The sequence below is a fragment of the Vipera berus genome (genome assembly GCF_964194415.1).
Source record: "Vipera berus genome assembly, chromosome: 1".
NCBI lineage: Eukaryota > Metazoa > Chordata > Lepidosauria > Squamata > Viperidae > Vipera > Vipera berus.
In genome coordinates, this window is record NC_138202.1 from 272470078 (window position 1) to 272495076 (window position 24999).

Here is a 24999-nt window from a genome sequence, read left to right on the forward strand (position 1 = left end):
TTTTTAAAAAAAAAAAGAGCAGGCGTTTATTTTGGGTGGTCAAATCATAAATGAGATTGACGTTATGCAACTTCTGCACTCCAAAACTTGAAGTAGCTGTGTATTCGTAAGATTTTAAAATTTACTGCTAGTTTTCACCACATGTGTCATTATAGTTGCAGAGCAGCGTTGAGATTATTGAAACATTGTGAGGGAGTAAAACTGTAGGTGGCAACAACTGCTTTAAACCATCCGACTCCTATATTTCTTGGAAATTCATTTGGCTTTTTCTTCTGCTCAGCAGGCATTTATAATTCATTTAAAACTTTACATACTCATGCCTACATTATCAAACTCATCACTGTTGACCAAATAAATTAGCACCTAAACTGGGCAATCAGCATAAATGGGATGATGCATCCCATTCATGTACCCTTAACCTAGTAGATCTTTTATCCCTGTTTTTTCTAGAAAGTGAATGCAGAGTTTTTCATTTAGGTAAAACAAACAAACTAAAAATGCATCACCTTGACAGTTAATGAAACTGAGGCTGCTGGATTACTGGCTGTCCAGATTACAAGTTACGCAGACAAATAATTATATAGATAATGCTGTCAAGTAGAATAAGGACTGAAATGCATGATATCTATTTAGAATTTTAAAAATCCATTCTTAATGTTGCTTTTAATAGTCAGGAATGTTGTCTAGCAATAATCAAAATGTCCAACCACTTTAAAAATAAGATGCCTCTGCTATCTAACTGTCTTATATGCTGTAAATGTCTCAGAAGCTGAATAAATATCTTGGCAGGAGAATTAATTTTGTCTGTGTGTTACTAAATAGAAACTGTAACTAACATCTATTTGGTCTGACTGCTGTCCTGGGGATGTTTGTTGACCTTGAAGTTGTAAGTATACAGTCTAGAAATAAACAGATTCTGAGAACTAAACTCTTCTTCAAATTGCCGTGAAAAATTAAGAAGAGTCTGTTTTTTTTTAATGTGGAGTAAGAAATTACAACAATGATACACAAGAGGACTTGCACTTGTGTGGTAGGCTTTCCTTTGTGTTTCCTCTTTCTTTTGTCCAAATTCGTGGAGCAGATTTAGCAAATACCCAGGGAGCTGGAAGGAGGAAGGATAATCTATTCTGTTGGCAGATTTTGTTCTGCCAATGAAATGACATAATTAGATGAAGCTTTTCACTGTATTTTGTGCAAAAATCACTTGTTATGATATGAATGCAGGATCACTTCTGTTATGCAACTGCTCTTTAATGATCCCAAAGGAGCTTTTTATTTGGCTATATTTGTCTGCTCATCCAATCATTTCTTTTTCTTTTTTGTATCCTGTAGGCTGCATACCTATCCCTGTAAAGTATCTGCAGTGGAGTGACATAGAGTCCATTGTAGCTGTGGTCTTCTCTTGCCTGGGCATCCTCGTCACCATGTTTGTTACCCTTATCTTTGCACTGTACAGGGACACCCCCGTCGTCAAATCCTCTAGCCGGGAACTGTGCTACATAATACTTGCGGGGATCTTCCTTGGTTATATATGCCCTTTCACCCTCATTGCTAAGCCCACTGTCACTTCATGCTACCTCCAGCGTCTTCTGGTGGGGCTTTCCGCTGCCATGTGCTATTCTGCCCTTGTAACAAAAACCAACCGAATTGCACGCATTCTGGCAGGGAGCAAGAAAAAAATTTGCACCCGCAAGCCACGCTTCATGAGTGCTTGGGCCCAAGTGGTCATTGCCTCCATTTTGATCAGCGTACAGCTGACATTGGTGATTACACTGATCATCATGGAGCCCCCTTTCCCCATCCTTTCCTACCCCAATATCAAGGAAGTCTTTCTGATCTGCAACACGAGCAACTTAGGCGTGGTTGCCCCAGTGGGCTACAATGGACTCCTCATCATGAGTTGCACTTACTATGCTTTCAAAACTCGCAACGTGCCCGCCAATTTCAATGAAGCTAAGTATATTGCCTTCACTATGTACACAACTTGCATCATCTGGCTTGCCTTTGTACCTATATACTTTGGGAGCAACTACAAGATCATTACAACTTGCTTTGCTGTGAGCCTGAGTGTGACAGTTGCCTTGGGGTGCATGTTCACTCCCAAGATGTATATCATCATTGCAAAGCCTGAAAGAAATGTCCGCAGTGCCTTCACCACTTCAGATGTGGTGCGTATGCATGTCGGGGATGGCAAGACACCTTGTAGGTCCAACACTTTCCTCAGCATATTCCGGAGAAAGAAGCCAGGCGCTGGAAACCCAAAGTAAGTACTTAGACAATGCACCTCTATAACACTCTCTTTTTCTCTTCCTTGTTCTCCCAAAACCTATGTGTTCAAAAAAATATTTTGCATCAAAGAAGCTAAGCAAAGCAAAATCTGAAATAGGGATTTGTTCTTCCTCTTTGCTGCTCTGAAACTGCAACCAGTCTAATATTCTGACATGCTCTTATCATCTCCAGTCTTATAAGCCTTTCTGGTTTCCTTTCATTTTTGTTTTCTGCTCGCTAATAATGTGCATATAAAATAATAAGACAGCACAGTGAGCTATCAACAAATCTTGGAAAGGCTGTTTTTACATTTGCAATAATTTTTTTCATTCTGTGGAAATACAGTCACACAATGAAAAATTTACTAAACCTTTACTAACTTGTACATTAGGCTTCTCACAGAGACAACTAAAAATCTCAGCTCTCCAGATGCTCAGCCTTTATTCAGTATGAGGTACTCAGTAGAAAACTCACATGCATCGCACAACAAGATCGGTATCTTTAATACAGACAAGAAAGAAACTATACTGTACATAAAGAAGAATTGCTATCTCAGGTGTTTAAATTCTAAGCCTGCTCCTGCTTCTTTGAATCAACAGATATTTGATTGCTCTCTCAGCCTTGAGAGACATTGCTCTGTATTGACTTCATTTTGTGCATTATGGGCCTTTTAATAAACTGAGATTCTATTATGCTCAGTGGTTGACTAAAACTGAACAGTCTCAATCTTCTAACAGTGCTTTTGTCTCAATGAGCTTTTTTCTTGGTCCAATATATGACAGGTAAGTCACCTGGAAAAGCTTCTTAAAGCCATTTCAAATTCAGTGTTTCTCTGACTCTTGTTCTGCTTAACAAAAATACTCACCCAAACTACCCTGCAAATCTGCCAAAGTTGTTGGAAGGCTGTGCATAGAACAGCACTTTAACCAACAGATTGACAAATATTGTATTTCAGCAGCTTTCAGCTGACTGAATCTTTTCCCTAAAAAAAAATAGGCCTCACATTGTTTATGAATTGTAGTGCAAGACTCTCTAAAAAAACTCTCCCTGAACTTTGTGTGGATACGGCAGAACCTTATGATTCATTCACTCCATCATTTTTTTTCTCTGCCTGATAAAAAATCTTGGGAGTTTTTCTATTCATGCAGTCTCCATTGACAGAAGAAATTAATAGAGACTTTTCTGTGGTTTTCCCTTTATTCAAACAGAAGGAAGGAATGTTGTGGGATGATAATTATATGCACAAGTAACTGTAGGGCAATTAGATGAATTTCTTACCTTATAAAACAAAGTTTACACACACTTCTATATAATACGGAGATGATATTTGAGACTATCATTACCCTCTTTATCATGATCCAACTAATTTAGTTTAATATTCATACTTGGCTAATTTCATGGGATTCTACATAGTGTTATTTCTAGATTGGTATTATTAGACAAAAGTGGTTCATCCTAGAATAGAAAGTAATGGTAAGCTAAGCTATTTTTTATTATTTTGAATAAAATTCAGTTGATGCTTGATATTCATCAAAGTTTAAGAATTTGAAGGTCTCAGTTCAGGAACTTCTGGAAATGTTGTAATTGCAATGGATCTTCTCAAGACAGCAGGTATGCAACTACCAATTCTGAATGATTAGCAGGATAAAAAAAAATGCCCTGAAATAGCAATCCATGTCAACTTTTAAAATTTATTTAGTTTTTTGTTATGATAGTGGTGCAGAACAATTATTAGAACCATGAGTTTAGGAAGACTACATGTACAAGAATAGGTAAATGTTATGCTTAATTATTTTTTGTCCTTTGAGGAATGTTATGTTATGAGGAATACAATATTTCCCACAGGTTTTTTAAAACCATTTTTGTTCTTTTTTGAGGACCAATATAAAATGTTAAAATAATTACTCTGATAATTTTTTAATTCTTATCTTTTTTATTTATTAAGTTTTAAAAACAAAGGAACAGCATTAAAATGTCCAAAGAATATCAATAAATATTGCCGAATTAGAGACAGGAGAATAGATAACAATATTGAACATTTTATAATCAGCAATGAGGTCCTGATCATTTGCCATTGAAAAAACCTACATCATAAGCTCCGCTGAGAATTTAGTTCTAGAAAAAAAATGGAAACAGATAAAAAATCTGGAAGAACTGAAAACCATTCCCCTATTTTTCTGGCTCATAATATCTTCCAAAATGCGCTAAAATGCTATTTATTTTTATATTTGAATTTGCATACAACTTCTGGACTTTGAGAGAAAAAATATTTATGACTGTTTACTTTGTGTGAAAATACATATAAAAATAAACATTTTGGAGAGTTTTATTTTTAAAGAATCAGATTATTGCAGAAACAAACAGAATGTATTAATGAACTGTCATGGGGAGGAAATGCTAACAGAATTAGTCAAGAGAGCAAACAATTTCTTTCAAAAAGGATTTTATTATAAAAACATCTTAAAATAAAGATTTTTATTATAATTCCTTATCCGTTCCTTTCAATACAACATGGGCATGACTCAGAAACTGGCTATTTATTTATAATAGCTGCTAGAGAACAAAAATGGAACTGGATAAGAAAGAATGAGGCAATTTTACAGTCTCAGGTATTGTAAGAAACAAAATACCATCTCTTCTCGGCTAAAAAAAAAATCAAGTCTTTATCCATAGTAGAAATTCGAAATAGTTATATTAAATGAATGCTCGCCTTTGTAAACATTCAGATGATCTTCTGTCTGAGTTAAAGTTCATAGTATCTAGTTTATATATAATGTTAAGCCATAATATGGTTTGAGATTTTGGGGCTCAGCGTAATTTAGCCTTATTTGGAACCAGGGACTCTGGGAAGTAAAACATGGTTTAAAAATCCTGGCTTAGGGTGTTGACTGAAATCACCCAGTATGAAACACCAAACTGCCCACTGTGTCCTTCTGTTGCAACAGAAGACACAACTGCATTCTAATTGATATCCAGCTCTAGTTTAACCTGGAGTTCTGTTTGCTCAAATATATTCTCATTTCCATCTATAAGAAGGGGCAAAATAATCTAGGAGTACCCTTGCCTCATAGTAAAATATATATTACCAGTACATTTATGCAGGGCTTTTTTTCTAGTAGAACTCTCAGAACGGAGTTCCGGTACCTTTTTTGGATGGAACCTTGTAGGGTAGGCAAGGTGGGTTGTATGCCATATGTGAGTTCCGGCACCTTTTTCTTTTACAAAAAAAGCACTGCATTTATGCAACTTTGACACTTCTCTTTGTAAATGTGAAATTGTGGGCATTGTCCAGGTATTTCTATTGTTCTGGGCTTTCAGATTCTGACTGAAAATTTCATCCTTCAAGGTGGAAGGCTGGATGCTTATTCTTTTATCTTCCATAATCATCCACCTGCCCTGATTTCTCTCTCTGTAATCTCTTCTGGTCCTCGCCTTATGCCCTTTTCCAATCCATTAGCCTAAGTTTTTCTTCTGTATTCCAATCAGTAGCAAAAGTCATGCCTATTAAATCTAGCCATTCTTTTTGTTCTGTCCATGTCAGTCTCCCACCCTTCCAGAAGAGCAAGGCCAAGACCAAGCCAATTCTGCCTCCAAGCTCCCCATCAAAGAAGCAGTCTTTATTAACACAGTCAAGGAAGGGAGCTCTCTGCTGTACCCTATTCATTCCTTTGCATTAGCCTGCAAATTTAATGGCACAAGATGGCAGTGCAGCTTCCCTGTCTTGCTTACTGATTTTCGCTGAATGTAATAATGCCAAAATAGGACAGAATACATTAACATTTTCCAGGAGAAAGAAAGATCTTTATAATGGCATCTAGAGCAACATCCTCCAGCCTAACATAGTCCAGATGTGTAAGATTACTCCAGCCTAACATAGTCCAGATGTGTAAGATTACAAATCCATTCTTCTTTTCTGAGATGAAAGAAGTTTTTGGCTAATACAGGGGTGCTGAGGAATTCTGGGAGTTGAAGTCCACAAGTCATAAAAGGGCCAGGTTTGAAGACCCCTGGGCTAATACATCTCCATGTTGTGAAGACTGGTGGTAGTGGACAGGGGAGGGGGATTGCTCTTAGTTTATTTTCCTTTTTATTGCTTTAATTTGTTGCTTGACTCTTCACTGAAGCAGGATATAAAGGAGTCTCTACTAACCTTTACAAATAATATTTTTCAATAGCAAAAGGAATAACATGAGGGAAAATATTTATATTTTTTAAGATATTTAAAATATTTTTCCTAAATATTTATCTGCAATATGCATGTAATGTGTAAATAATCTCTGTATGAGTTATGCATTATAAGAACACATTTTTAATATATTTGATAATAGTCCAATATCTCAAAACTGGCATTAGATACTTTCTGAGAAAAATCTTTTTCTTATAACATTTTTAATATTTTAACTTTTCCTTTGATTTTTCTCTGCTGGGACTTTATGAAATTAGAAACTAATATTAAATTATATCCAGTGCATGGATGAATGGATGTATGAATATTGCATGAAAAAATAAAAACACTGCCATGACCATATAGAATAGATGCAAGCCTAAACCTTAACCCAAGTTTGTTTCCAGAAGCAAAAATGTGGCTACAAATCTGTTTATCAGTGGAGATGCACATCTTAGTATGCTGCATAATCATTAACATGCTGATGGGTGTCCAGGAAAATAACATTAACTTTAAAGTACTGTCTCAGCAAGCCAAATAGCTGTAAATGTGAAGTCCTTGGTGCTGTCTGAGCTTGGTTGTTTGCTTGCAGATGTTTTATTACCCAACTAGGTAACATCATCTATGCACTGGGCATTTTAAGAAGGAGGCTTTTGCAGGGTTTTTAGTTGTTGTCCATCATTTGGAGTTGGGAGACAATATAAAACTTAAAACAAATAAGAACCATAAATCTCATGAATGGAAAGAAGGGGAGCTTAGAATCATAGAGCCAACAGTGTTCTGAACCATTGTCCTATCATCTCTTCTGTACAGTTGTATTGGGGATATTTTCTTCATAGCAACCCCCACCCCATAATAACCAAAATTCAGACAGCACCATGGTCTCCAAGGTTTAACTCTGAGCTACATATTCTCTTCCACTGGAGATATAAATATATTTGTGAAGATGATCACAGAGGCTAACCATCATATATAACTCAACCAACATATGTAACAAAGAGGCAAGATTTACTTTACCTAAACCAGTTCTGAATGACGTTTATCTAGCTTAGTTCCCAGAGAGAGAGAGAGAGAAAACCCCTTCTCTATCTATCTCCTTGTCAGTTGATAGCCAATACCTAATATTAATTCCTTGTCATGTCCAGCTGTTGCTTCTTATGAAAAAAAGTGTTCAAACCATCACTGATCCCTCAAGAATAACAAAACAAACAAATAAACAAATAGCACTTCAGCTGATGGTGGTCTTCTAAATCTAAGAAACTAACTCCATTGGAATTTTCTTTCCCCCTGCTCAACAGTCATGCCATTGGGCTTTGGCAGAAGGAGATGCAGACTTTAATAATAGTAAAGGCATTGATGAGGCAGTGGTGAAAAGCAACAACACGTTTATTAACATAGAAGCAGCACGAACTGCTGCTTAACTTCTATTTATATGGACCACTGCTAGGCGGCAGCCAATGGAATTAAAGCAGTATTTCCCACTCAAAAACACAAGTAACAATTCTGGAGACAAGCAGTCTGGAGTTTAAACAGACACAGCAGTTACTATCAATAACGGTTTTCAAGTAATTTACACCAGTACATAACACCCCTTCCCCCTAAATAGTTCACAAGGTCAAGTATTGAACATAGTCCTGCAAATGCTTTGGTGGCTTTCGTGACCATTCCAAACGTCTCGGGACCTCGGGAGGTCCCCAGTCTACCAGCTCACCTGCCAGGCTGGGTAGACCGGAACTGTGGGACCCATTCACTGCAGGTAGACCCAGCTCTCTTTGGCTGGTTTGTCCAGGTAGACCTGAACCAATATCCATTGGTGGAACAGATTCTGCGGAGCTGGAAGTCGGGACCATCTGCCGGTTTTGCTCAGTGGTTTCAGACTCCGCGTTCAGGAGCGACTTGCCATCCCCTCTTCTGAGAGTCTCAACAGTGCTTGAAGACTCTGATGCCAGGCCGCTGTCGTGCTGACCTAGGTTTGGTATTCACCTGGGTCATGAGCCAGCAACTGGTTCGCTAGTCTCCTGCGCAGTTGCAAATGTTGTTAAAAGTTCTTTGAGAAATTATGGACAGGGCTGACCCTGTGTCCAGTTCCATGTGGCAGGGAATTCCTTGAAGCTTGACCTTAAGCCTAAGCTTTTCTTTAAGTGGGTGATGGGCACCTGTTCTAAAAACGCTCCTTCTACTGGAGCAATAGCCAACTCTGTTCTGCCCCGGGGCCTCTGTACCTTTTCTGGGGAATTCTTCTTGTGGAACGTCCCTCTGGTGACCTTTACAGACGGTGGTGATGTTGCCTTGTTTGCCACATGCCTGGCATATTGCTGTACAGAACCTGGACTCCAAACGCCTGTCTCTGCCTCCACATCCCACACATCAAGTGAAGGGAACTGCCTTCTCAGATGGCTGCTACCCTCTTTCTGGCAGCTTCTGCAGCCGGTCAATCTCATTGTTCATGTCAGGGTCATCGTCTCTTTTCGCATTCTCATGGTGGACGGTTTCTGGGCTGGGAGTGTTCTTGGAGGGCTGCAAGGCTTTGACGGCTCCCCTGGCAGCTTTTTTGGCCATTATTTCTTTCAGGGCATCTTGGAACATCAAGGTTTCCTTCACAAACAGCTTCTGCTGAAGGTCCCTGTTCCTCAACCTGCATACCAAATGGTCTCTCAGTCTCTCTTCGAGGTCTGTGAAATTGCAGAGCCGTGACGCCTGTCATAGCATGGCTATAAATTTAGCAGCAGACTCTCCTGGTTGCTGCTCCCTTTGCTCGAACACGTGTTTACATGCAATGATGGAGAGCTTCAGCTCAAAATGTTCCTTGAGCTTTTTCTTGAGCTCAGAGTAGGCGACTGACTCTAGTGTAGCTGGAGTGACTAGGTTTTCAGCTATATCGAAAGTCGCCTGGCCACATATGCACAGTAGCGTTGTGGCCTTTAAGCCATCTTCGCTAACTTGGTTAGCCTGCAGATAGTTCTCGACTCGTGACATGTACAAACTCTGACAGCTTGCCAACCTTGGCCATGGTTAGCTGTTGCCAACCTCTAAATGGCTTGTGCTGCTAAGGGCTTCTGTGTTGATCCTAGGGATGGGTTCCTTAGGATGGGGTTGCCTCCAGCGTGGCTTGCTAGCAGGCAGAGGGGGGAACGTGGTTCCTAACAGGATGCTGATGCCTGGTCTTACCCCTAGTGAATTTTGGCTCTCTCTTCCTCACAGCACATCCCACCTTCGTCGCCACTGTTAAGTATCGGGATCGGTGAGGCATTGACGAGGCAGTTGTGAAAAGCAACAACACGTTTATTAAGTTAACACAGAAGCAGCACGAACTGCCGCTTAACTTCTATTTATGTGGACCACTGCTAGGCGGCGGCCAATGGAATTAAAGCAGTACTTCCCACTCAAAAACCAAGTAACAATTCTGGAGACAAGCAGTCTGGAGTTTAAACAGACACAGCAGTTACTATCAATAACAGTTTTCAAGTAATTTACACCAATACATAACAGTAAAAATGAACTTTCAAATATTTTTGTTTGATTTTTTTCTTTCTATCTTTTTTTATACTTTTTCACTCAACGGAATGTTGGAAAGGAATAATGTAAAGGGGTTTAGGAAATTGTCTGTCCATCCATCTATCAGCAGAACAGCTTTCCAAGAATAGACAGAATGAGACCAGATTTAATGTAGGAAAAAAAAGTCAGTAAAAGTAGCCAGGTTGAAAATTGATCCAGAGTTTGGGGGGGGGCTGCTATGGAGAAAATATTCCAAATACAACCCTACAGAGGATGCGATTTGACAATGGTTCAGAACACTGCTGACTCTATGATTCTAAGTTCCCCTTCTTTCCATTCATGAGACTTATAATTCTTATCTGCTTTTAATTTTTATATTGTCTTCTAGCTCCAAATGATGTACAATAATTTAAAAACCGCAATGATCCCTCCTGCAAAATGTCAAAGAGTTAAACAAATATATAAATAATTGTTCCCACAGATACCAATATGCTTCATTGAGATCACATCACCACCACAGCCAGTATGAAAAAAGGTGAACAGGTAATAGGTCCACCCATGTTTCCCCCGAAATAAGACCGGGTCTTATATTAATTTTGCACCAAAGACTCATTAGGGCTTATTTTCCGGTTAGGTCTTATTTTCAGGGAAATATGATACTAAAAGCTTCCATCTGGCTGACAATCTTAACTTGGGCTTATTTTGGGGGTAGAGCTTATATTATGAGCATCCTGAAAAGCACCATCATCATGGTCCAATGGGAGACCACCAGGGAAGACCACATATGTAAGCTAGACTGAGATTTATTTATTTTTAAATAATAATAAGGAAGACTGAAATGGGAAATCTCTTCTATTTTAGTGCCTAGAAAAGATCTGAATCTGTCCATGAAGTCACCGGGAATCTTCCTTGAGTTGAAGGTGACTTTATCTTTACCTTGCTCAAGAAGAATCAATAAGGCTTCTGCAAAAGTAAACCTTTTGTTTGAGAATGTCAGCAGCCCCATAGATAGATGGATAGTCCTTGTATGTGAAGGGTTTCAAAAAGCCTTCTGAAAAGATTGTCAAAAATCAGAGGCAATTGTTCTGTTCTGGGCTGGGAAAATGGAACAAAAAATAAATGGACAGTTTTTTACAGCAGGAGATGTAAAATGTGATGTTATCTAGCTGACCTAAAAGATCTAGAATTACAGACAAACAGTTAGCAAGTCAAGCTGGCAAGGACACAAAATGGTTTGTTTCTCAGCAGAGAGAGAAGTAGAGTGATTTTAACAACTCAAAAGGATCCCTTCAAAATTGGTGAAGGGACAAGAAAATGGCAAATGCAATTCTGTCTAAATGCAGTGTAATGCATACTGGGGCAAGAAACAATAATTCACTGATGTATTCTGAACGAGCTAGCAGTGCCTGACCAGGAAAAGTTACTCTTGCTGTCAATAGATCATTCAGTGAAAATGTTCTATTGTCCTATGTTAACCTAGGACACAGTGGCTGTTAAAAAGACAAAAATATTCCATTTTGTGAATCATTAGGGAAGAGATCAGGACTAACAAATCCATTAACATGATGTGATCACTTTTGATGTTTATATTTCCCATGGCATCTGAAAAGTAAATTGTAGGGGGGGGGGGATATAGAAAAAGACAATCTCTTCAAATCTGTATTACGGAGACATGTTGTTTCCTGTTTGAGTTGGGCAGGTTTCCTTAAAGAGATGGACAGCAAACAAGAGATGTGAATTTATTCATTGCATGAGTGTAATAATATACTTGGCTGTCAAACATTTGCCTATAATATAACTACTGTATATATCACAATGTATTATTACTAACAAAATGATGATAACGTTTTTCATATATTTTTTTTAAACAGAGTTTGTACAAGCAGTATATAATGCATTATTTCCAGAAGAAGCTGAATTTGCCTCATGTGCAGAAAAAGCTAAATTTTCCTATGAGCCATGAGAACAAATTTTGCACGGGTTCAGTACAACTACTCTGTATGCTTTTTGCTTAACAATTTGGAGGTTGCAGTACTGGAGTAATTCCTCTTCCTTGCTATTTCTTGCCTTAAAAAAGGTGCCAAGGGGGAGTTTAAAACATGCACCACAGTGAATCACTTGAAATTACTCAGCTGAAACTTTGCAGACTTAATGTCCTTAATATGCTTAGTAATCTGTCCTCAATAAAGCTTCTCTGTATCTGCAGGAACTGTTGTTAAGCTAACTGACCTATAAATTCCTGAATTCCCCAGATCCTTTTAAAAAGTTAATGTTCCATTTGTTTGTTTTCAGTCATTGGCTGCCGAGGCCAATCTTAGACAATAAAAAGGTGTTAGGGTTTGGTTAGAAGACCAATAATTTTGATATTGAATTCTCCTCTAAGTGGTTATATGTTTTGTTTTTATCATTGGTCTTATTTTGTAAAAACAATATCACTGCACATTCTTTTTCTTCCTCTCCCTCTGATTTGCACTTTACTTTCCATTTGTTTGGACTGTGAGCAAGTCTGTATTCTCTTTTTTTCCCCCTCCACACTTGAGCAAGGTGTCCACTTTCCAATGGAATTTGTCCACTTTCCTCATAGCTTTCTTGGCTCTATTTGTTAACAATGCACACTCCCTCTGAATGTAATTATCTTTCTTGATTGGTATGGCACCATCTAAAGCCTATTTGTTATTTTACTATTATCATGAAATTTATTCCTATCATTAAAATTATCCCTAAGTGGTACATAATATAAAACGTAACAAATTGAATATATAAAAACCAGTAGAGCATCTCTTTAATAAATATTACTAATATCGATACAGCATCAAATATCAAGGAGAACAGAGATATTACTTTGTGCATAGCAAGTGGAGAATATATTGGGGGATAGAAGCCGTAGCTGAAAACATTCAGTTCTGGGTGACTGCCATATCACAGTCTGCAGAATATAACATCATCAATAAAATCTCCCTTGGCAACTATAGTAATCCAACAGAATCTAGACAGGAAAAGATATTTCATTTCCTGAACTTTAATAAAAATTGATTCTTAACAACAAAATATGGAAGGTGATCTGGTAGAAAATAGGCATTTTACACAGTTTCCTGTGCATGGTACGTCGTCCATCACTTTTCTGCTATATTCTGCATCAGGTTTGTACCAACTTCAAGCACAGATCCAAATGGAGAGTCACATAGCAGGAATTTATTAATCCATGCATTACTGTGGTAAAAATATTTCTCTCCAAGCCAGATGCACCAATTAAAAGGGATAGTACTGTGTATTTTCCTGCTATGGAAGTTTTAGTAAATCTAGAGATTGATTGATTGATTGATTGATTGATTGATTGATTGATTGATTGATTCTGGGCCTGTAAATTCCCCAAGTTCTATAAACACTCACTATCATTCAGTGTGTAACAACTTATTGTGATCCAATCCATCAAGATGTGCAAGCACTGATCAAGAGAAGTAGCCAACTTAAATGCACTAGACTAGAGAGAAGCCAGATATCATTTACATGTCAATGACATCATGCCTCAGATTTCTATTGACATTCTAATGCCATCACATACTTGTTAAATAGCATTTTGGTTGAAGTTCTATTCAATTACACTCTAAGAAAGTACTAACATTCAGAGCTACTTACTCTCTGGAACTGGCTATACAAATTACATAGAGTCGTTCCAAAATACTTTTCCAATCTCCAGTTTATTGAGATTGGCCAGAAGAATTTTAGCAGAATCCATAAGAAAGTTATATTTCCTTTCTCTACCCCTAGTTCTCTTTCTTATACAAATAATCTATAAGGATATATATGAGTAAATCTGTCCCTGAAGTGGCCCACCTGAACATAGGCTTTAAAAGGTAATCAATATCTTCCAATAATGTTTGCTTTATATGGACTTTCTTATATGCTTCAGAACTCATTATATACTTCAGAAATTCTCTACGGCACAATTTTCTTCTAGGTTTATAGTTAGGAATTAGTGTTCATTTCAGTGATAAAATGGCTTGACAATGGTAATGTGCCACACACCGTTTCAAGTTGTATAGAAAACTATGGCCCATCTTGCGAGTGGGTAGACAATTGTTCTGAAATGCAACGCCTCTAGAGGTTTGTAGGAGCTGCTAGTGCCAAGTTTGAAAAGGGCTAGGCACCTGGGACTTGCATATGAACAGGTTTGAAAAGTCATATTGGCGGTCTCGTGGAGAAGCAAAAAATATTTCCTTTGGGACAAAGATTTATTTTACACATGGTGAAACATTTGTTTGGAACAGGAGGAATCAATGGAGACTTTGTGTGCATGTGTGCAAGTGCGTACATGTGAGTTTGTCTTGGAAAGGGCAAGAACCAACCCTCTTTACAGAAAAGCCAAGTCCCATTAGCTTTTGGCTGCAAAAAGACTAATGCGCTAATTCAACAGCCAGGACTTACAGCTTTGCCTCCCACTGACCTGCAGCAGGGGTGGGAAACAATGGCCCTTTTATTTCTTGTGGACTTCAACTCCTGAGCCAGGAATTCTGGTATTTGAAGTCCAGAAGTCATAAAGGGGCCACCTCTGACCTATAGCATGGCTGACAGTAAAAGTGACTGTTTAGTACAGGATCCATGAGCTTGGATAGGAAAAGAAATGACAGCTTCATTTTCACCTATTTTTATTTATTTATTTATTTTAATTCCATTTATATCCCGCCCTTCTCCGAAGACTCAGGGCGGCTTACAAACTTAGCAGTAGCCTTCATATATTACTATATTACTGGCTTTGTCATTTTAAACAATTTGATACCTGTATTTCAGTAAAACGGTTTTCTTTTGCAATGCAAAATAATTTATTTGATTTTATGCATATAAATTTTAATACATTTTTCTGAGAAGGCATCTGGAGGTTTCATCAGACTCTCAGAGTGGTCCATGGCACAAAAAGGTTAAGTATTCTTGGTCTAATCCATGAATGTATTAGAGCGCTTTTCTTAGGAAAGACCATGCTAATCCATGCATTCCTTGGACGCACCTGTTTCTATAAACACATTTCTACATTAATTGAAGTGGTAAGCTCACTCAGATAAAAGCTGCCTTGTACTTTTCAGTGTATCCAATATTTCTTCTATTTTTTATTAACCAGAATCACTTTGTTGAATAGGGAGGCTATAGAAATTGAATGAATGAATGAATGAACGAATGAGTATGAATAAATAAATAAATAAATAAATAAATAAATAAATAAATAAATAAATAAATAAATAAATAAATAAATATTTTTAAAATGTACGGGCTGTAAAAGAAACTAAATCAAGAATCTACGTATAAATAACATACATTGAGTATGGCCTTCCAGGCAGTTCTTGACTTGGACAAAGTTTTCAGTGTTTACTATTCACATGATTACTAGTTATATTTAGGCCATCAGGTCCAATCCCCTACCCAAAAGAGGAATGTAAGTAAGGCACCTTTGACAGATGACCATCTAGCCTCACTTTGAATGCCTTCAGTGAAGGGGACCCACCCTCAAATTAGGTCCAATATCAAACTGATCTTTTAAGAAGAGTTTTTCCTAACACTCTGTTGGCTGGGGAATTCTAGAAGTTGAAGTCCAAGCATCCTGAAATTGTGTACCGTATATACTTGAGTATAAGCCGAATTTTTCAGCCCACTTTTTGGGCTGAAAAATTCCACTTCGGCTTATACTCCAGTGAACAAAAAAACTTACCGAGGACTTGTGCGCGGCCGAGGCTTTGGTGCTTACGGGATCGCGCGCACCTCTCCCAAGCCACCGCCGTCCGGAGACCTGCCGAAGTTTGCGGAGGTTTGGGGAGGTGCGCACGCACCTCCCCAAACCTCCCCAAACGTCGGCAGGTCTCCGGACCTCCGCGCCCTGCCTGCCTGCTTCTTTCCGCTGCCTGGCTGCCCTACGATGTAACCCGCTTCATGATCGAGTGCGACGCCTGCAAGGACTGGTTTCACGGCAGGTAACACAAAGTGATCGGGCCTTTCCTCCCCCCCTTTCCCTCCCCCCTCCCGCTCTAGGGCAGAGATCCCCTTCCTGCCGTGAAACCAGTCCTTGCAGGCGTCGCACTCGATCATGAAGCGGGTTACATCGTAGGGCAGCCAGGCAGCGGAAAGAAGCAGGCAGGCAGGGCGCGGAGGTCCGGAGACCTGCCGACGTTTGGGGAGGTTTGGGGAGGTGCGCGCGCACCTCCCCAAACCTCCGCAAACTTCGGCAGGTCTCCGGACGGCGGCAGCTTGGGAGAGGTGCGCGCGATCCCGGAAGCACCAAAGCCTCGGCCGCGCGCAAGTCCTCGGTAAGCTCCAGGCGGTCACTTGCTTCGCGTCTCCTGAGGGAAGGGGGGGCAACTGGAGCGGGCGTGTTTCCTCACCTGCTGGGCGCCGCGATTTGCCCGGGGAACGCGCGAGCGCCGAATGGCAGCGTGGAGCGAGGAAGCGGACAGCCAGGGCTTCCCCGAGAGCCGCGGCCACACAGGGTATTCCTGTGTATTCAGGCTTGCAAAATGGCGGATCGAGCCTCTGCTGGCGGCAGAGGCTTGCAGAGCGCGGATCCAGTCTCCGCCGGCGGCGGAGGCTTGCAGAACGGCGGATCCCAGCCTCGGCTTATACTTGAGTCAATAACTTTTTCCAGTTTTTTGGGGTAAAATTAGGGGTCTCGGCTTATACTCGAGTCGGCTTATACTCAAGTATATACGGTATTTGAAAAATATTGCTCTAGAATGAGAGAGTAAACCCACTAGGCCTAAATGCAGCTATATGCTCCTCTTTTTCTTCCTTATTCCTTGAAGCAATCATTTGTTACTGAAACATCTAATTTATTGTATAAATCTGAAGCATGAGAGACAATTGTATTATGAAGCTGAGCATTTAGGAGAGAGTGAAGACGTTCCAGGACTCATGAATGATGCTTATAACTAACTGACATTTCTGTGCTTCCCAAGATAGAGGATGTAAATGCATTACTATGGAAAAGTAGAATAGAAAGTTCACTTTGTTTTTGCATGAGTGTGTAGGCACACATAATTTAATTTCTTGCTTGACTGGATATCATATCACATTCCCTTGCAATGGTAGACCTGTAAATATTTATAAAGCAAGCAAAAAGGAAGAAAGCTAGATATTTAGAAATGTATGTCTTTAACATGAGTTACACACAGAATTCTTTTCGCTTGTATCTAGCATCCAGTTTATTTCTCTGGAGACTTTTACTTAAAATTTATAATCCAATTTAGAATGACACATGCATATTAGAACTAATTTCTTTTTTGACCGCATCTTTCCAGAGCCCAGTTTTAAAGCTAAATATCTGGTCCAAAGATACCACGGCAGGCAACTACAACACTTGGAGGCTGGAGTTTTGCCTTCCATTTGTTGGTCTTCTACATCACTTTTATTTTAAAACAAAAACAGATAAAGTAGAGGACCTGGATGGAAGCAAAGGAAGTGTCAGAGGATACACTGATGTCTGTAGAAATCACTTTATCAATCCTTGATATAAATAGCATTCTTATGGAGTCTTTTCTACAGAAGAGCAAATGTCTCCCAGTTCATGAATATGGATGATTGCTGCAGTAAACAACAAAAAGAATATGTTTGCTTGAATTATCAATACTTCAAAATACAAGAATAATTGCTTAGACTTCTGATGTATGTTTTCCTCAGATCCAATCTTATCCCAGTTTTTTCCTGCAGGTGGACCCTTAGGGTGGCTTAAGCAGCAGAATGATTTGAAACAGTGTACAAATTAGTACATCTTATGCAACTGTAAGGTTTTCACATTTCAGTTTTGTGTAGTCAATAAGACTTGTAATATTTCATCATGTGCCCATGGGGAAATGGCAGCTGTCTCTTTCCAAGTAGGTTGGAGACCATCTTTTATTTGCTACAGAAGAGGGTAGAATTACCCAGAAAGAAAGAGCCTTAAAGAAGAAATTTGTCAGACAAACTGAAGAGAACTTTCTCTGATCACATTCAAGCAGGAATTTTCCTATGTGTGCCCTATAGAACTGGGCTCTGGGTCATTCATCAGTGGAGGGAAACTTTTTCAGCCCACGGGGAAACTGCAGAGCTCATCTATATGTCCTACATCCCACTTTTCTTGAGGAGATGTGTCCACAACATGGCCTCCAACCCATTACCAGCCCTCTACTGAGGCAGGCTGAAGTAAGTCTAAGGTCTAATGGAGTGATGGCAAATCTTTTGGGCTTGATACAGTGTCAGGTGCTGGTGAAGGCTGGTGTGGTACCCAAAACTATGTAACATGTCAACTTTGGCATGTGTATCATAGGTTTGCCATCGCTGGTCTGATGGCAGAGAAGGCATGTTTTTCTTGTTATTGCAGTAATAGAACATCTCCCTAGCATCCGCATTCATGCCACAACTTTGACTAGTTTGAATCTCGGTTTGGGTTTTTTGCTTCAATTGGTTAATTTATAAGTCAGTATATTACACCGGGGAAAAGGTGTTAATTCAGTGAACAGGTTTTATGTATTGTGTGAACACAGCCAGTGTATTGCTTGCCACCTCTTTGCCTTTCGTATCATAGCTTATGCTTCCTTCTATTACAGTATAAATTGTGATTGCAGCAAAGTAGTAAAAATAAAGGACTATGTATGGTAATTGATGAAACAGTAATCAAACTACCACTTGAATAAAGATAGTGGTTTCTCTCTGGAAACATTATATATGGAGCACAGAAAATGTATGAGCATTTTATAATATCACCCAACAAATTAGTATGTTATCTGGGTGGGGAGGTACAAACCAACAGGTAAGTGGCAGTTTCTATTTGCTTCATCTGTTTTTGTCATTTTCATGACCCTTCTGACAGTGGTATAACTATGTATTTTCTAACAAATCATTGATTAGCATATGCATTAATGTGGGTCAAAATAGGACTTTTGGCAAGAGCAAATGATGAAGGAGGACCCAGCGTACTATGTAAAGCTATGAACTCTTCAAATAACCATTATACTGTATGCACATTCTTTTGAAATATTCAGTCCATAGGCAAGGAAGCATCCCTACTGTATACCAATCCCTAAATAAATTTGGCGCATTGCATGCAGATAAATCCAGAAAAGTTATTAACCAACTTACATCTCTCTGGATTAGCCATCCAGCTATTTCCTTCTGCTGAATCAATAATCCCAGCCAGCAGTTCTCAACCTGTGGTCCACAGACCTCTGGGGGGAACTGCAATGTCATCACAGAGGATCCACAAAGGCTTGAAGAAATGTTATGGTTTAAGTCTTGAGTTAACTCTTGGGGATTCGTGGCCATGGTATTTAACGGGAATCTGTGGTGAAGAAAAGGTTGAGAACCACTGACCCCAGTGAAGAAGAAAAAATGTAATATTTATTTGCCTGGAATTAATTCTTCCTCACCATGGGGAGCCAGACAAACTGCTTAAGGGGACCTGTAATGTGTTCCGATCTACCCACCAAACTATAATCATTTGCTAGAGCTGTATTTCATTTAATCTCTGATTTTTCACAGGAGCTTGAGTAGGTTAAATGATATTTTTCTCCCATTTTAGCACAGTGAGGGTGCACATGATCATGCCAAGGGTGCAACTGGAGGCCTTGTCGTAAGAGAGCACAGATTTCAACCTATTGAAAGGTTATTTGCACTTCCACATTGGCTTTTAGGCACATAAGGAAGGTGATGATCAAGAGAGGAATGTTGTGCAAAGAACCACGGAGTAAGTGTGGAACCAAGGAAGCAGTCCAACCATGTACGGTGCAACTCCTGCACAAATCAGTCCCTTTGAGTTTAGTAGGGCTTTCTCCCAGGTAAGCAACCTAGAGTTGTATCCTGAGTAATGGAGACATGGTGGAGAAATGGCAAGATGTCCAAGGAAGGCAGAACACAGCACCCTACTGAGTGGTACAACTGCCCTGAATGTGGATGTGGATAACCACTCATTGGGTATCTTTTTCTTTTCAATCCTCAGGAAGAGGCAGCCAGAATTCTCGCCCACCAGCCAATGTCCGTCGGCACATGTGCAGCTTTGAAAAACCCCAAACTGCAGTGAATGTGTAAGAAAAGCTGCATGACAAACAGTGGTGTATTTTTTTTAACCCATTGCTTTCTCTTTCTCATGACTTTCTCATTTCTAATAATGGTGCATGCCATTAATGACAGAAAAGTCGTGTATGTGTCCCATTTTTCACACTGCCTTGACCTGCTTGTCCATATATATTCTTTCAAGGACACTGTCAAATAATTTTTGGAGGAACTTTTTTTTTCTGTTTTTCATGGTTGTCACTTCAACATCTTCTGGCTGAATTGCAAAAGGAAAAAAAAATAGTTTACCTGTTCATTTTATCTTTCCCACAATTTATCCCACAGTTTTTCTTGTTCATGGTTTTTGCATGGAGCTGAAACGGTCTTCTGTCAATGACGGCTATCCATTTTCTCTAGCAGTTTCAGCTGCATTCTGGCTGTGTCCAGTTCTTCCTGCCTACTGAGGGCTTCAGAAATACTCAGTCATAGGCCAAATACAAAAAAATACCCACTGATGAACATGACTTCATGTATTTGGCCATACTGGAATTCTGGAAGATGAAAAAAAAAAATGAATCAACAGAACAATAGTAATCATTATTATGTAGTTCTTCTTTCCGATCACATTAGATGTTTTGCAACTACGCACATTTTAAAGGTCACAGATAGGAGTTGGGTTAAACCTGTTTATTAAAGTAGAACAATAATATAGCAAGAAAAACATTTTTTTAAAAAAATAGTTGCATGGGGAGCCCACATAGATTATGCTGTAAAAGATAAATTTCAAATCATGTTGATGGAATGAATCTGCTTTCCCTAGAAAGTCTAAGGCAGGGGTGTCAAACTGCCAGCCCGCGGGTCGGATGGCGAAACCGCGCCCACCCCATTGCCGGCAATGGGAAAAAAGTCATGATACATTGCAACACATCACGTGATATTATGAGTTTGACAACCCTGGTTTAAGGGGACAAAGATCAATAAATTGAACACAGAGAAGAAAGTAAGGCAGGATAACAGAGGGGAAAAAGTGCTGCTGAAAAAATAAGATTATATGCCAAATATCTAGTATAAGTGTAATTTCAGTCGAAATTTTAAAAATAATTATCAAACGTTCTCAGTATTATATGTCAAATAATGCACCCAGTTCATTGGATTCTATTTTGTATGTCAGATGACAATGGAAATTATATGACACACAAAACTGAATCCAATGAAATGGGTATATTATTAGTCATCAGCATGGACAAGATTGAAGTCATCACTGAAACTTTTGTTGGGATATAATAATATGAAAAAAAATATCAGGAACTGAGTTTGGGTCAATATTGATTTAAAATAAAATTCTGAAGATGATGCCAAGAGGTGGGGGGGGGGGGAAGCAGAAATGGAGTAATAAAAGTCTGTAATTCTATAAATTCTTGCCTGGGAGTCAGCCCCACTGACCTGAAAGGAACTTGTATGTGTGTGTGTGCGTGCGTGCGTGTACGTATATATGTATGTATGTCCGTGGGTATATACTAACATAAGTTGTATTTTAAATGTGTTGTTTTTATATGCATTAATCCGTATTGCTGTTCAACATATTCTGTATTGCAGCGTGTTTTACATTCTATTTTATACCTACATGAAAGTATAAAACCCATTCCCATGGATTTTACAGAGCATCTTTGGCCTGTTTTCTGAACATCAAATACTTTGTTTGAACCAACTCCTTGCCCATCTAAATTTGGTTCACTTTCTCCTACAGAAAAATTTCCAATAGCTCTAATTTATAAACCCTGTACATGAGGTTTTCCAACAAGCTTTCACAACTAAATAACCCAGTGACACCCATTTAAAAGACTTCAGCCTTATACATGAAAGCAGCTAGCGTCAAATTTCCATCTAAAATGGATTCTGTGCTTTGATTTATTCCTATCTGAGAGTGCCCACATAGGCTTTCATTGAGAAATAACTCAGCTTCAATCCATAAAACTACAGCACTGGATAAAATATAAATGCACCTAGTGCAGCATTTACATTGCCAAACAGTATGTCCATCAGCTATTAGAAATGTACTGATAACTTCAAAACTATAGTGCATTGCAAAGCAAGTGATTTGCATCAGAAGGTACTAAATAAATACATCCACATAAATCTAACATATAGCATAGGATCATTGCAATATCTACTCTGAGCATCACAGAGCCTGCAGCAGAATGCTTCTACTCTCCACATGCTGTAAATATTGTTCAGAATAAAATATTTTTCTTCCATGTAACATAGAACAAATCACCAGAAACACCAGCCTTTTTAAGCTATTTTACAGGACCATGCTCCCACAGTGTCTAACATACCTACAAAAAAAGTCTACTAACCATCTAAAGCTGCCACTGTAATTGATACAGCTGGTAAGCCATCATCATCACACACACACCCCAAGAAATTCTTGGAGTAACAGTCTTGCTTAAAGTCTTGTGTTCCTACACTGTTGCTTTGATTCTTACTTACTACAGTACTTTCTTTGTGCTTCCATATCATGAACATAACCTCTTTCTAAATAGTGGGGTTGTCCTAGACTCCTAGAGCAAAGAGGCGTTAATATGGTCTACAGTGTTTCATCCTTTTAATCTCTTTTCCCCAAGTATTTAAGGTCATTTGTACTTAATAAATATATAACAGACTTGTAGGTATTAGTTACGTCTGCATTTGTGTTTTAAAACATTTGTCATCATAGAGGTTGTGAGACTGATTTTTCACAGTATGTACACAAGCACAACTGCAAAATGTATGTACCCTGAGAAAGGTAATCCTCAAACCTCCATGACTCTAATGGAGAAAGTTCAATAGATGAATGAGAATATTTCTGACTGTAATTCCACTCATCCACAGATTGGAGCTAGGAAGTTTTGTGCTGCTGTTTTTACCAGACCGGACAAATTTTTTATGTGTTGTGGAAATTGTTGCATGTGAGATGCAAATCAAATGTTACCGACTAAAGGTTATATCTTATAAAGTTGAGTGCTTTTCAAAGATTGAAGTTGAGTCTCTGCACCATTTGTGGAAACTATGCCTGATGTGCATGCACTTATTTTATGTTTGTTCAGAATCATAGGCTGACAAGAGAGCAGGATCAGACGGGTATAGCACTTTCCCATTCACCCTCCCTTCTCCTCCTTAAATGTAGAGGCTGCTTACTTTTGAAAGACAAGTTGAAGAAAGCTGCTGTTTATAATTAATAATAACAACATTTTACCCCATTAGACCCTCACAACTTTTAATAAAGAAACAATATGCTTGTTACGGTCACTGCTGTTGATGTTTCTCTGCATTTCCTCCCAGGAAGTGCATAACCTGGGGGTAGAGAATCTTGGAATCAGTTTATTTATTTTATTTTATTTTATTTTATTTTATTTTATTTTATTATTTTATTTTATTTTATTTTATTTTATTTATTTTATTTTATTTTATTTTATTTTATTTTATTTTATTTTATTTTATTATTTTATTTTATTTTATTTTATTTTATTTTATTTTATTTTATTTTATTTTATTTATTTTATTAAATTTATATACCACCCTATTCCCGTAGGACTTATTTGCTATTCCTTACTAACATTACAGGGAGAGGGAATGAAGATCCACTACTCTCTGTGTCTGGTGGCAGCCATGTGTGTTCTGCAAGATGTTGCTCTGTCCCCAACATCTGAAACTTAACAGGGAATAATTTGCCTTCAATCTACCTTTAAGAACAGTTGCTGTTTCCCACTGTAGTTGCTTCTCAGAGGAACTAGTACTGCAAAACACACAGGGAGTTTCTAGGATAAATGTGTTGTGGTTGCCTACAGAAATGTAAATAAACACATCTTTATTTTATTTCTAGTTCTAATGGCAAGTCTGTGTCATGGTCTGAACCAGGTGGAAGAGAAATTCCCAAGGGACAACATATGTGGCACAGGCTCTCAGTGCATGTGAAGAATAAGGAGCTAGGATGCAATCAGACAGCAGTGATCAAGCCCCTAACTAAAAGTTATCCAGGTCCAAGCAAGAGCCTCACTTTTTCGGACATCAGCAGTAAGACTTTGTACAATGTTGTGGAGGAGGAAGGAAGTGAGTCAGTGCACTTCAGCCAAATGAGTAGTCCTTCCATGATTGTACACAGAAGAGTGATGGTGATGCCTCCACTACAGGCAGCAGCAGAGGACATACAAAGTCCCAACGTCTTGCCACCCCCACCACCGCCTCCACCACCGCGATCCATTATGGAGCAGCTACAGGGTGTGGCCAACAAATTTGCCACTGGCATCCCTGATTTCAATGCGGTAATGCCCGTGTCTGGTGCAGGAAATGGACTGAGGCCCATATATCACCCTCCAGCAATGCAGCCACAGATATTGCCACTACAAATGGGCACTTTCAGTAAAGAGCCGGTTTCACTCCCATCTGAAGAGGAAGAAGAGGAGGAGGAAGAAGAAGAGGAGGAGGAGGAGGAAGAAGAAGAAAATGAAAAGTTTAAGCTTATCCAAGATTATGTGTATGAGAGGCCAGGAAATTTAGAGGAGGAGGAAGAGGAAGAAGAGGAGCAGGCCACCAGCAAACTGACTCTAGAAGATTCACCAGCACTGACACCTCCATCTCCTTTTCGAGATTCAGTGGCTTCAGGCAGTTCTGTGCCCAGTTCTCCTGTGTCCGAATCAGTGCTTTGCATACCTCCCAATGCAACTTACACCTCTGTTGTTTTGAGGGATTACAAGCAAAGCTCATCCACTTTGTAGAACAGAAGCTGCTCTGGTGAAAGCAAGTAGATTATGTCTTCTCTCTGAGCTTTAATTGGACAGGGAGAAATAGCACAAGCCCCCTGGGGCAAGTGACGGCCAATGAGCATGGTGTATAGAGTGGGGCAAAAAATTATATCCTGCACTAAATCCATTAGAGGGCTCCAGTTCTTTACTTGTTGTGTGTGTGGTTTTGTTTTGTTTTTTTAAAAAAGGAAATTATTGTGTTCAAGAGTAGTGCGTTCTGAGAAGATCATTGGAATTCTGACAAAGCACAAATCCCATGTACAACTTCTATAGCAAAAAGAAAGTGTA

At 39.0% G+C, this 24999-nt stretch overlaps 1 protein-coding gene across 2 annotated transcripts in view; it reads left to right on the plus strand.

Moving 5' to 3' along the window:
- Positions 1–24684, plus strand: part of GRM1 (glutamate metabotropic receptor 1) — a gene marked incomplete at both ends in the record, with an annotated part of 199189 nt that extends 174505 nt beyond the window's left edge. Inside the window, 2 exons of one of the 2 annotated variants that reach the window (XM_081314258.1) lie at positions 1333–2263; positions 23793–24684. In XM_081314258.1, coding sequence (XP_081170384.1) covers positions 1333–2263; positions 23793–24684 — 1823 coding nt within the window. Of the gene's footprint in view, positions 1–1332; positions 2264–19877; positions 19939–23792 lie in introns of those variants that run through there. The other variant, XM_081314259.1, reaches the window with a different exon arrangement.
- Between the last annotated feature and the right edge of the window lie 315 nt (positions 24685–24999).